This window comes from Tympanuchus pallidicinctus, unplaced genomic scaffold, assembly GCF_026119805.1.
Source record: "Tympanuchus pallidicinctus isolate F22 unplaced genomic scaffold, pur_lepc_1.0 scaffold1, whole genome shotgun sequence".
Taxonomy (NCBI): domain Eukaryota; kingdom Metazoa; phylum Chordata; class Aves; order Galliformes; family Phasianidae; genus Tympanuchus; species Tympanuchus pallidicinctus.
In genome coordinates, this window is record NW_026294618.1 from 20,094,040 (window position 1) to 20,106,606 (window position 12,567).

A 12,567-nucleotide genomic window follows, 5' to 3' on the forward strand; every position below is an offset into this window, starting at 1 on the left:
AGACGGCAAAGTCTCCACTTGCTAGTAGCTGGATTTGTACCTGAAGGGTATATCTTCATACATTATTTTTGTGGACTGGAATCTGAAATACTTAAGGGAAATAAAAGCAAGACAGCTTTTAGTAGTCCAGAATATTTTATGACACTGCAATCAGACAAAACCCTCAGATACACAGTGTAGCACCAGGAAATCACTGAAGTGTTACTGCCTCCGATTAAATAATTCTATGGGAGCCCACAAATATTCTTTCCTTAATAACCTGGGATTTCAAAGTCATATTTACTGGCTGAATTATTGTTGTAAATTACAGTATATTGCTCTTTATTGTCAAACAATCCTGTCTAAACTGTATCAGTGCACAGCTTTACTTAGCTTAATCTGTTTGCTTTGATCTTGCATCTAATGCTCAGATTATCATCCCATCGTATATTTGTTCCCCTAAAGAATATCACACTAAAATCTTTTTTTTTTTTTTTTTTTTTTTTTTTTTTTTTTTTTTAAATCTCATGTTTTCCCAGAGAATGCAGTATAGTTTGTTTAATCATGAAAATTCGAAACTGTTCAGTATCTGTACCAGAATTACTAGTAAATGAAGGAGGTACTCAGGGTGTCAAGATTGCCTTACAGATTGCATACACTGATCTCAAAATCTGAGATAATAATGTGAAGACACACTCACTGAATGTCTGGTTTCACTTACCAGGCAGAGAGGTAGCATGGATTCTGCTTATCCCATTTCCAGTGCTTACTTCCTCACTATTTAACAATAAGTAATGTTGAGAAAAACACACATGAGAGCAAGAAGAAAAATTGCCAGGAGACAGTCTTTCCCAAAGTTATAACCACATACTACAGGTATTAGTTTCTCATTGTTTCCCTCTCTTCTCTGGTCAATCAAATATGACCTCTCTAGACCAAAGAAACGTTTGAGCTCTAAAGCGAATGATATATAAATATTACAAGAAACTATCTTCAAACACTTCTCCCTAAGTATCTGTTGGTGGCCATTCATTACTTGGATTCTCTGGACCTTTTTGCTCTAACCTTTTGCAGCTTCTCATGTAAAAATGTTGATACTTCTAGGGTGATGTGTTTGAAAGCATGGAAGTACAGCCTATCATACCATAGCATGTTTGGGTTAAGAGTAAAATCCCTAGGTTAGAGCCTGCCAGTACTCTAGGCACAGCAGTTAATCCTGATAATGAATTAACCAATGGCAGAATGCTTATTTCACGTTTGAACACAATAAGTCATAGCTTTTGATTTGTTTTCTCCATAAAGGTAGAGAATTTGACAGAAGATGCTTTCTATGAGTTCAAAATTGCTGCTGCAAATGTGGTTGGAATAGGTCATCCTTCAGATCCCAGTGAGCACTTTAAGTGTAAAGCCTGGACTATGCCAGAACCTGGTAAGTCTATTAGTTTCTTATGGATTAAGTTTACAATAAGCTCCTTATACAACCCACGTAATGCTCTAGTAAAACTATTTGATGTCTTTTCTTTCATTTGTGCCAAACTACCAAAATCTTCTATTAAAAGCTGTCTCTGGATTTCCACTGATGACAGCAGATGCTCTAAGAAGTGAATGATCTTTACTTAGCTTGCTAAATATCACTTTCATTTACTGTCTGTGTTAGAACAAAAAAAAAATCTCAGCCGTTATTGTATGTTTTTATTACCATCATCTTTTTAGCTCTGGGCTATGAGCTCTATCTCACTCTCTCCTTTAGGGCAACGTACAGTCATCCTAGCACAATAATTGGAATCTATTATAACTATTTCTGGAGTTTCAGACTCTCAGACTCTCAGACTGGGATACTGATCATAAATAAGAATCAGCAGGGACCTCTTTCTTGGCCTAAAGGAAAGTAGCACAGCATTCCTCACAACTTATAGCTAAACTCGCACAGTCTCAATTACTGTGCCCCCCTTCTTTATTTATGTGATTATGCAGATTGTACCCAGGTGTTACCTGACAGATTGTTATTAACCAGGTGTTAGAACAAATTTGCTAACAACCGCACAGTAGGAAACTGGTGTTTAGGTTGTCTATAGTTCACCAGTGTAGACATAGCTAAAGACTTTTAATTATGATGCTAACTCCTTAAAGATGTTAAAGAAGCACTGTGAATTTAGGGCAGGCAGTAGAAGGACGTTAACTTTTAGCTACCCTGTGAGCACGTATATTTGTGCTTGAATGTCAGATACCAAGGGAATTGTTTTCTGTCAGTAATGCTTCAGTTCTGTAAATAACCTATGAAAGGATTTTTGAAGGCCAGTGTGCTCTTTTTATAACACTCCTTCACACTGAGCATCAATTTTTCTGAAGCTGTTCCTGATGTCTGTTACTGATTTGCCTAAACAAAGGGTGTCACAGCACAGTCCCTAATGAAAACACAGGTACCTACCACTTTTTTTTTCTATCTTATTTTCCCCTAAATGCTGTAAAATACTATGTTGTTAAATTGAATTCTATTTACGACACTGAGTTTTGTAATACTGTTAAGGATCCACTTTAGTATCTGTTTAAGTAATCAAGATCTGCCTGACACCTACACACCTGTTTTATTCTTAAGTGGTCATGCAGTCTTTTTGTTGGTAAATCCAAACACTGAAATTATTTTTATAAAACTGTTGAAAACTTCAGTGGTATCAAAAAGACATAATTTGCTTAAGAAGGCTGGAATTTTTCATTTTTGCTTTCTATGTAAAATGTAGCTCTTGCCTAGAACAAGAAAGACTTCAATGAGATAAGAAATACCTTTGTTGTTGGCAGAGGCTTGTTTAATACATCTGTAAAGACTTCCACCCATGAAGGATGCCCTGGCTATCTATTCCAAACTTTGCTATGCTTAAAATCCAGAAGTTTTTCTAATATTCCTGAATCTTTCGTGTAATTTAATCCTTACACCTTGTCCTGTCTACAGAGGATGTGAAGAAGACATTGCTCCTTTCCTCTCCTCAATGGATTTTCTTTGTTTTTAAAAACTTTTTCAGACTTCCAGCTTTCTTCTTAGCAAGAAAAATGAGTCTCTGTAGCATTTCCACATGGATCATTTATCTGCTACCTCTAAATAGATGTATTTTTTCTCTCTTCTGAACTTTTCCTAAGTGGCTCATGTCTATCTTGAATGGCAGCACGCAAACTGTAAATATTATTTCAAACAAAGATTTGTCAGTACTAAGCAGAGAAGTGGTAGTTCCACACATCCTGCAATTATTTGCCCCCTTACCAATGCCTTCCTATTTGCCATTTAAAAAATCATTATGTTATTATACTAAGTTTAGGGCTTACTTCTTTTTAATGCCAAGATTCTTTTCTGCAAAACCACTGCCAGAGAATTCTTCAGCACAGTTTCTATGTAAATTCTTCTCTGATTTCATAAATGTTGACTTCTGGGTTCCATGACATGGCAAAGCTGTCAATTACAAAATGTTTAATCTCCTAACAGACTCCCAGTGTGTTAATTTCATTTTCTTACCATTTTGTAATACTTAGTATAAATGCATTGGGGACAGTTATTTTCCTTAAAGAACGTATCTGTGATTTATACACTGTTTGTCAGCTGATTACATTGCTCTAATTATGAATACAGCCGAATGGAGTATTGCATTCTACTTGTTTAAGCAATAGCATAAAAAACTGTGTACTCCCCAAATCTTCAGACTTGTTAAAACATTTCTCAAGTCTTTCCTAAGATAAATTTTTAAGCAATAGCTTAGCAATAGCAAAGATAAAAACTTGAGGACTGTGGGAGACTGATCCTTTTCCATGACTGACTGAAGACATTGATGACTAATGTGATGTGACTGCAATGTACTCCCAGTGTCACCAAAATATTCTCCCACGTTTGATATAGAATTGCAAGACTTCTAGTGTGAGTGATGTATTCCAGAGCTCAGAGCCCATTATTATTTCATTGTTCTGCAGAACTCCAGTCCTATATCTGTGAGCCTCTGTGAGTTAGCAATGATAGCTAATGAATTATTTTACATGACTTTAAAAAAAAAAAAAAAAGAAGTATCTGTGATCTCAGACTCCTCAGAATAGAACATGCTTCATTACACATTTTCTTCTATTGTCTAGATTTCAAATAGGTGCATCTGCCAGTGGAAATTTAATTATCTTTGGATATATAGACATTTAGGTTGGAATCTTAATCAAGCCCTAAGAGAAGGCTTTATCTTCCTTGAAAATTGTGAATTTTCCTTGAGAAATCTAGTATTTAATTTCTTAAGATCTGCAACATATACTCAAATGTTACTTTTCTGAAATGTACTTATCTACTACCAAGAAAAAATCTTTCAGTTATGCGCTGAATCTCAGCCCTGAGAAATTTCTCACAGGTTGCCATCATGTAAGCTGGAATGGCAATCAGATTAATTTTTTACGTTTTCCTGCTTTTTGTTGTTTTACATGATGAGACGTAGTTGGAAAAAATATTTCTGATGTAGGCCAGACTAACAGCACTGGAAAATCCATCTCAGGTTTCCTTAATTTAAATTTAAAACACAAGAAGCAAACTTCCAGATACGTTACTTGTCTGAAAGGCAGTGTTCTGCTATAGATGTTGTCACCTTGCTAGTAAATAGATATGATTATGCCTTGATAGTCTATAGATAGAAATAAATACCAAGAGTGTAGTAAAAATTAAATACTATAAATCAAACTGAATGGTTCTGGAACAGTTAAGTGAAGTTCCTAGAATAAATTAGAATGTTTTTGGTGGAAATAGTATTCTTAGCAGATATCCTATGTAAAAATTATTCTTGGCTACCGTTATCCACTTCAAAATGAAAAATGCTCTTCTGCCAAAGAACGTGAAGCCTGATCTAAAGTCCATTGGTAACAGTTGGTTTTGAACCAGGCTGGAGAACGCACACCAAGAAAAAATAAATATCTTGATGTTAAGTTGTGAACCTGAATGTAAGCTCACTGAATCAACTTTGTTTTGGGGCTGGAGAATTAAATATTACATAAAAAAACCTCTGCTTCTTGTTGGAAAATTTTGAACTGCATGGATTGTCCAGGTGAATAATTTTCTCTTATAATGGAGATATTGGCATCCAGATAAGAATGCCTTCTTTGGAATATTCATGTCGCTCACCACATAAAGCAGATCTGTTTACTTGAATATCATGAATAACAAGTTTATTACATAGGAGGAGATATCTGGAAAGCAATACAGTCAAAACAAAATTAAAATTATATATTTCCATGTCTTCAGCCACAGTTTTTAAAACTTTATTACAATGAAGTGAACTTCCATACATATTTGAAATGTTTTAGGTCCTGCATATGATCTCACAGTTTGTGAAGTTAGAAATACATCACTGGTTCTTCTGTGGAAAGCTCCTGTCTATGAAGGCAAAAGCCCCATTATGGGGTACTTAGTGGACTATAAGGAAGTAGATGCAGAGGACTGGATCACTGCTAATGAAAAACCCACTTCACACCACTATTTTAAGGTAACATAAATATTACGGTTTGTGTTAATTCAAAACTGAATTTTAAGAACATCTGATTGAGCGCAGCAAAGATACAGATTTGGACTTAGTCTTCTGATAACATCACCATATAGCTAAATGAAAGAGCTTGGACTGTTTTTTGGTTTTTTTTTAATTGACTTTGCTCTTCATTTTTTTCAAGGTTACTGATTTACATCAGGGTCATACCTATGTTTTCAAAGTTCGTGCAGTGAATGATGCTGGGGTTGGCAAGTCGTCTGAGATATCTGAACCAGTGTTTGTTGAAGCAAGCCCTGGTAATGAACTGTTTTACCTCCTCTGCTTCTGAAATATCTGAAAGTAGATTTAATCAATCTGAACAGATATCGTAGTACAAATAAGTATATCAAGAGTTGAAAAGCTCTTAGCCTTAAAACTGAAAGAAAAACTCGTTGTGAATTCAGAGGTACTGCCAAGCATTGTTGCTTTACTTACTGCAGGAAATATTTTGATAATTGATTATTTTTTTTTTTTTCTCATAATCAGAAGTGCTTCTGCAGTAAGTGAAAAGTATAACATGACACATTTACTTAAGCTTCAGGACTGATGATAAAATTAATTTACTTCAATTGCTCCTATCTTCTCATATTCAGTTTCATTTTATCTCCTTGTTTCTCAATAAGCATGTATTATTTTTAGTATTCCTTATTTGTTTAAAGAAAGAAAGTGTCTAGAATGTGATGTTGAATCAAAATATGACACAAACATTTCAATATATACAAGTAAACCAATATTTATTAGTGGAGATGGTTAGAATCTGCATAGGTTTTTATCATTTCTGTATAGCAATGCTAAAGAGAAATGCAGCTTTGACATTTGATTCTCATTTTGCAGGAACAAAAGAAATCTTTTCAGGTGTGGATGAGGAAGGTAATATTTACCTGGGTTTTGAATGCAAAGAAGCTACAGATGCATCTCATTTTCTGTGGGGAAAATCATATGAGGAGATTGAGGATTCAGATAAATTTAAGATTCAGACAGAAGGAGATCAGTAAGTCATGCAATCTGTATCAAAGCCCTAGGAATTTATACTGTTAATAAATACCAATAGCATGGTAAAACCCACTAATTATATCCTTCATTATTGATTATTTTAGTTCCAAGCTATTCTTCAAGAATCCTGATAAATCGGACTTGGGAACTTACTGTATTTCAGTTAGTGACACGGATGGTGTTTCATCTAGCTTCATTTTGGATGAGGAAGGTAAGGTTCTTACCATCTCAGGTCTGTCTTCATTTTGTGACCCCAACTACAGTAAAAAACTTCGAAGAAAAAGAAACAAACAAACCTCCCAGTCTTTCCTGTGCATAAAGTGCGAACAAAGAAAAACATCACAGTAGGTTTCATGTTGTTAATTATTTTTCTTATTATCACAATACTGAAGTTTTGTATATATATAATTTAATACCAGTGAGGTGCATAGAATTAGAGAGAAGAATCTGAGAAAAAGAATGTTCCTTTCACAAAATGTAAATTTATTGGGTTCAATTGTCCTTTGGCATATACTTATATCAATTTTGTTTTACTTTGTTGTAGCCATTTTATTTCATCAGAATTGCAGTGAATTTGCTTCAGTCTGCTTTGGTATACCATGCAGGGTTATGGAGGTGAAAAGCAGAAAGAGAACTTGGCTATTCTTTCACAAAAATATTTTTGGAGCTTTTCCAATCCACAGTCTGCAATTGTTGAGTTCTTAAATTAAGCATGTTTTTCCCTCCAGCTACCTTCTTTTTAAGACATTTAAAGAGAACCAATGAGACCGAGTGAGAGTTGAGTTGTAGGCAGGATTTCTGTCATAGTGCAATCAGCTTCATTCCATTCACCTTCCATTCAAAGTAGATGTCAAGAAATTGTTTTTTTTTTACCAAAAACAAACAAACAAAAAAAATTATCCAGGACACGGACCATGTATGTAGATTCTTAGTCAATTATCAATATCCTCTTCTTCTAGTGAAGATAAATTTTCAGTATTTTGAAATTTCTGTTGAATACTATTGGAAAAGGTAGGCCAGCATTCGATAATGGTAATTTCCTTTTGGTTTAGTTTTAATGCATATCTCTGAAAATGCTTTATAGGTCTCGTTACCCTAAGTCCTATCTTCTAATGTTTTTCTATACAAGACAAAGTGATTCCCAACATACATTTAGCTTTTGTCTTCATTCAAAATTATACCCGTATTTGTACTGGATCCCTGCACAAATATCTGTTTTTATCTCAGCACCAAAAACCATTATTTCACTGCCCACTTCAATAATACTGGAATTGACAATGATGTTCATATTCCAAATTTGTATTCGCAATGAATATGAAAAATAGGGTTAGTCTGAAAGCCTTATAATTTGATTTATAGACACACAGCCCTTATGAGAATGTAGTGCATTAGACAGAATTTTCTTTACCTCTTTCAGACTAAGCTGCACTTGTTTCCTGCCATAGTAAGCAAGATTTTCAGGTACTTTGTCAGAAAGGATGTCAGTAGATAAAAAAGCCTTATGCACTGTTTGAGCTGTTGTCTCCCATCCTTAGTTTAAATCCCATAGGAATAGATAAAATAGAAATTTAAAATAGAGGGTATGCAAGAAATCATAGAATTATAGAATGGCTTGGATTGGAAGGGACGTTAAGGATTATTCAGTTCCAACCCCTCTGCTGTGGACATGATTGTCATCCACTTGACCAGCTGCTCAAGATCCCTACAAACCTGGCCTCGAACACTTCCAGTGATGGGGCATAGGAAATAGGAAAAATGAACTCATAAAAAATGAACTCAAAATAAATCCATGCATTATAATTTTAAATTTATTAAAGCTTATATTTAGGGTATAATTTTCTAAAGAAAATTGGGTATTTCACATATAAAACTTTAGGAGATTATTTGCTGATGCTCATATGTAACTTCTTTGACAATTGTATTCTGGCCATGTTTTTCAGAATAAATTAAAATATGCTTTTCTGAATTTCAGAGTTTGAACGTTTGATGACAATAAGCAATGAAATAAAGAATCCAAGTAAGTTGAAGACCTGAATCTATTTTTTGCTTCTACCTAATAAATATAATTAAATGCTAGTGAATGAAATTCTCAGAAGATTCATTGTATCTTCCTGATACAATGGCAGCTTCACTGATCAACTTGATAATAGAGTATAAGTTCTTTCTAGCCTATTCCTTAAATACTGTACAAACTGTAAATTGTAAACTCAGCTTTCTCTCTTTTTTGAAAAAGTAATTTAAAAATGAGCCAAAGACTGCATTAGATGTCTTTTCACTGCATAAAATTAATTCTATATTCAGTGTTCCATAAATAATGGGAAGATATTAACGCTTTACTACACTAGTCCCTTTTCTTAAAAGAATTCACACATTGTTGACTTTTGATTTCTTTTTTTTTCTTTTTTCTTTTTTCTTTTTTTTTTTATTCCCTGCAGCAATACCTCTCAAATCAGAATTAGCTTATGAGGTCCTTGAAAAAGGAGAAGTCCGTTTCTGGATTCAAGCTGAAAGCTTATCACCAAATTCTACCTATAGATTTGTTATTAATGATAAAGAAGTTGAAAATGGAGATGTAAGTGCACATTGAGTACTACTATATATTTGTTAATCTGCTTAATGTAACTTTAGACATTAATAATGCATTTATGTTAATAGCATTTATGTTAATAGTTTAAAGCCAATTTATTAATATCAATGTGATAATATTTGAAGGAAAAAAAAAGAGAGAAAAACATAACCCTCAGAAGTCCATGCTCATTTTTCAGAGCCAGATGAGGAACAGGAAAAGAATAGGAGAACATAGGCCCTTAATTAAACACATCTGATTAAAAGCAGTGCACAAATATTTTAGGAAAATTGCTGAAGACATAGAAAACTGCTTCAAAGTACAGTTTTTGACTGCAAACCATCAAGAAATACTGCTCCCTGAGACACTCTGAAGCCAACGCTGGCAGTTTTATATATAATGTGAGAGGCACTTGACCATGCAAGAATAGTCATAGACATAAAAGCTTTAGACAGTATCACTTTCATTTTCTTTAATTACTGTTATTATTTTTAATTTTGGCCTAGACGTTGAATTGTTACTGATTGGCTACATGGAGATGAAAGAGCAAACCACAAGCTTGTTAGCTCTAGGAAGTCCTTTCATGCTAAGGGACTCTAAAAAGATTGGGCTGTGAAGAAAGCAAGGTCATGTCCTTGTGGGCCTGCAATATGGTTCATTTACTGGCCATAATGTTCAGCACTGGAAATATCTTTTCCTGTAAGAAATACATGTACAGTACATCTAGTTGAAAAATTCAGTTTATTCTTGAGGTTACAAATCCTGTTTTTGGCCAGAGGAACTTATTAGCATTTTTATACCACTGAAAAACAAGAAGCATTTCCTTTAATGATAGACTTGCTTTCTAAGCAGAATGCTCCTCCTTATTTCTTACTTCAAGAAATAATAAACTCTAGCACTGAAAACCTGAATTCAGTGATGAGAATGCATTGAAATTGCAATATTATGTTTTGGCAGTCTCAGTGGATCAGAAGAAGCTATTTTTAGATCACATATGTTTTGAAAGCATTGACATCAGAAGGAGAGTCTAGAAGTGGAGCTGCTTTATTTCACCTTTTTAATTAGTAACCCATAGGTGACATTTACCTTTGGAGATTGATGATATTTTTGTGGAAAGTCACATAAAAGCCCCGTATTTATGGTGCCCATAAAATCATTGAACTTCATCTTGCTGCATAATGGCAATAGTTAGAAGCCTAATTACACTTTAAAACCTGCCTGGAGACTGGGCTATAGTCACTGAACATGTTCAATAGACCGTTGTGCTGGTGAATTGTAGTCTGATTCTTGACACTGAATAAAATGATAATTTTTTTCCTTTAGGTCCTACCCAGAGAACAGTTTCTGTAAGATTTTGAAATAATGTGAAAATGGAACAAACTAGGTCTCAATTAATCAATCAACTGTCGTTTATATCTTTTAAAAACTTTTTCTTTACCCAAAGTGTGAAAATATTTTGGGGGGATGTGATAAAGGATCAGATTAAAATATTCACCTTGTTTTTTTTTTTTTGTTCTGCTTCTGGAAAACCTCAATTTAACATTCTCCCTGGAAACTCATTAAATGAATGCGAGTGTTGTCCTTGACTTCTGTGGGCAAGAGAGTATAAGAGAGAGTTTGAATTTGCATTTCTTGAGAGGTTGCTGCTGTTATTAGCTCTCTTTTTTCAGCTGTCTCTACTGGCCGATACAGTCCAGTCTTATATATCAGTACTTAAATAAGTAATTTTTCTACTTACTTTTCTTATTAAGACTTATCTTTTCATATGATACCTTTTAATATATATTTGAAAATGCATGTCCAATTATAAAAGCCTTTACCCTTGTTATTTTAGGCAAATGGCATACCTCAGTCTCTTCCCTCTAATCATTAGTTATTCAAATTGATCTGTTGGCTACTGCTTTGTTTAATTCTGATATTTTTTTCTTCATTCTTCAGTTACCTAACAAAGATTTAAACTAGATTAGTCTATCTGTATTTCCATCCATAATACATTTTTAAAGAATGTTTCCTGGCACCATCCTGTTAAATATTTTATCATGCAAACAGTCCTAGCTCTAATTTTTGGTTATGCTACATCACAATTGTTTGGGAACAATTCGCTTTGCAAAGAGCCCTAGATAAGAGAAATAAATCTCTGACGTTTACACATTCCCTTCCTTTCTAATTGATTACCATCTCTTCCTAACGCTTTTCATATTTTCAGGAGCCCATAATTACCTTATGAACTCTGCTCAGTTCCTTTCATTTCCAAATCTCAGTATTCCTTATTGAGAATTTTTTAGAAGAGAGCAGGCATCAGCACTGTTCAATACAAACCTGGACCGAGGTCATCTAGTCCTACTTTCTTAATCTATTTTAAGATTATTTTGTTATTTCATGATCACATTTGTTCTTTTCCTGATTTTTCTGTTTTAAGAATAAGGGGAGTGAAAAGACATGAATGGATTTATGCCATATTTTTAGTGGCCGTATATTTTTTCTATTATATTGAAAAATGGCTTTCTATTTTATTTCCTTTACAGAATTTACAGAGTTTGTCTTGTTTTCATTTCAGTCCTCTATGTACTTTTGACTCACCCTTTTTCAGGTGTTCTGTAATACCTTACCATTTATAATTACTATTTATTAGATTTTCTTTTTTTTTTTTTAAGTTACAAACTTGACACCATTTTACAAGTTGAAATTAATATATTGATATAATTGAAATTGATATAATTTTTTTTTGTACAACTGGTATGTTTGAATAAATAATAATAATAAATAATTATAAATAAGTAATAAATGGTAGCCATCTTGCTCTGCCTAAGCTATACATACGTATCTTAAGTAGCTGCAACAGTGGCAGATTCTCTCAGCCTTACCACTGTTCTTCAGATGACTGCTTTGACAGGTTGTCCCCAGTTGGTAATTTAGTGTACCAAGCAAGCAATAAGTGAGTGGGCATACTTTGCAACATCGCATTAAGTCCTGCATCTGTTCTGGAGGTGGCCAGGAGGCATTCCTTAAAGCTGAAGACATCTGTGGAGTCAATCTTTCTTATTCTAGATCTGTATTTGAAGTTTCTTCCACTTAAGGAATTGGTCCCAGATAGGATAACAAGTGGTATTTCAATTAGATTTCATTTTCTTCCTTCTTCCTTCCCATTTATTAAACTTTGCCTGCTTCTGGCCTTTAACTATTTCTGGTTTTGGATTCCAAGAAGAAGGTTAATCAAAATATTCATAAGGTCTCTTGTCTCTTACAGCAGCTACAGAGCGTATAGTAATTTATTGCACAGAACTCCTCTGAGTCTGTGATACTCTTCTGTCCCCTCATGAATCGAAGAGTTAGTGTGTAGTATCCTTGACCACATTTGTCACCCCAAAATATTCACCAAATAAATTCTGTGAATTATTGTTGTTTTCCTTTTGGAATTTTGTAATTGAGATTCAAGCAGTATCACTGTTAGTAGTATGCACAGTCCTCATATTTATTACTCACTGAGTGAAAGAGGATATT

The 12,567-nt window shown here is 34.0% G+C and overlaps 1 protein-coding gene across 2 annotated transcripts in view; it reads left to right on the forward strand.

Annotated features, from left to right (window-relative positions):
- MYOM2 (myomesin 2) overlaps positions 1-12,567 on the forward strand; it is a 73,387-nt gene that overhangs the window by 41,667 nt on the left and 19,153 nt on the right. For both annotated transcript variants that reach the window (XM_052697026.1, XM_052697037.1), the window contains 7 exons: positions 1,282-1,408; positions 5,290-5,468; positions 5,650-5,764; positions 6,342-6,498; positions 6,605-6,711; positions 8,473-8,517; positions 8,936-9,072. In XM_052697026.1, coding sequence (XP_052552986.1) covers positions 1,282-1,408; positions 5,290-5,468; positions 5,650-5,764; positions 6,342-6,498; positions 6,605-6,711; positions 8,473-8,517; positions 8,936-9,072 — 867 coding nt within the window. The remainder of the gene's footprint in view (positions 1-1,281; positions 1,409-5,289; positions 5,469-5,649; positions 5,765-6,341; positions 6,499-6,604; positions 6,712-8,472; positions 8,518-8,935; positions 9,073-12,567) is intronic.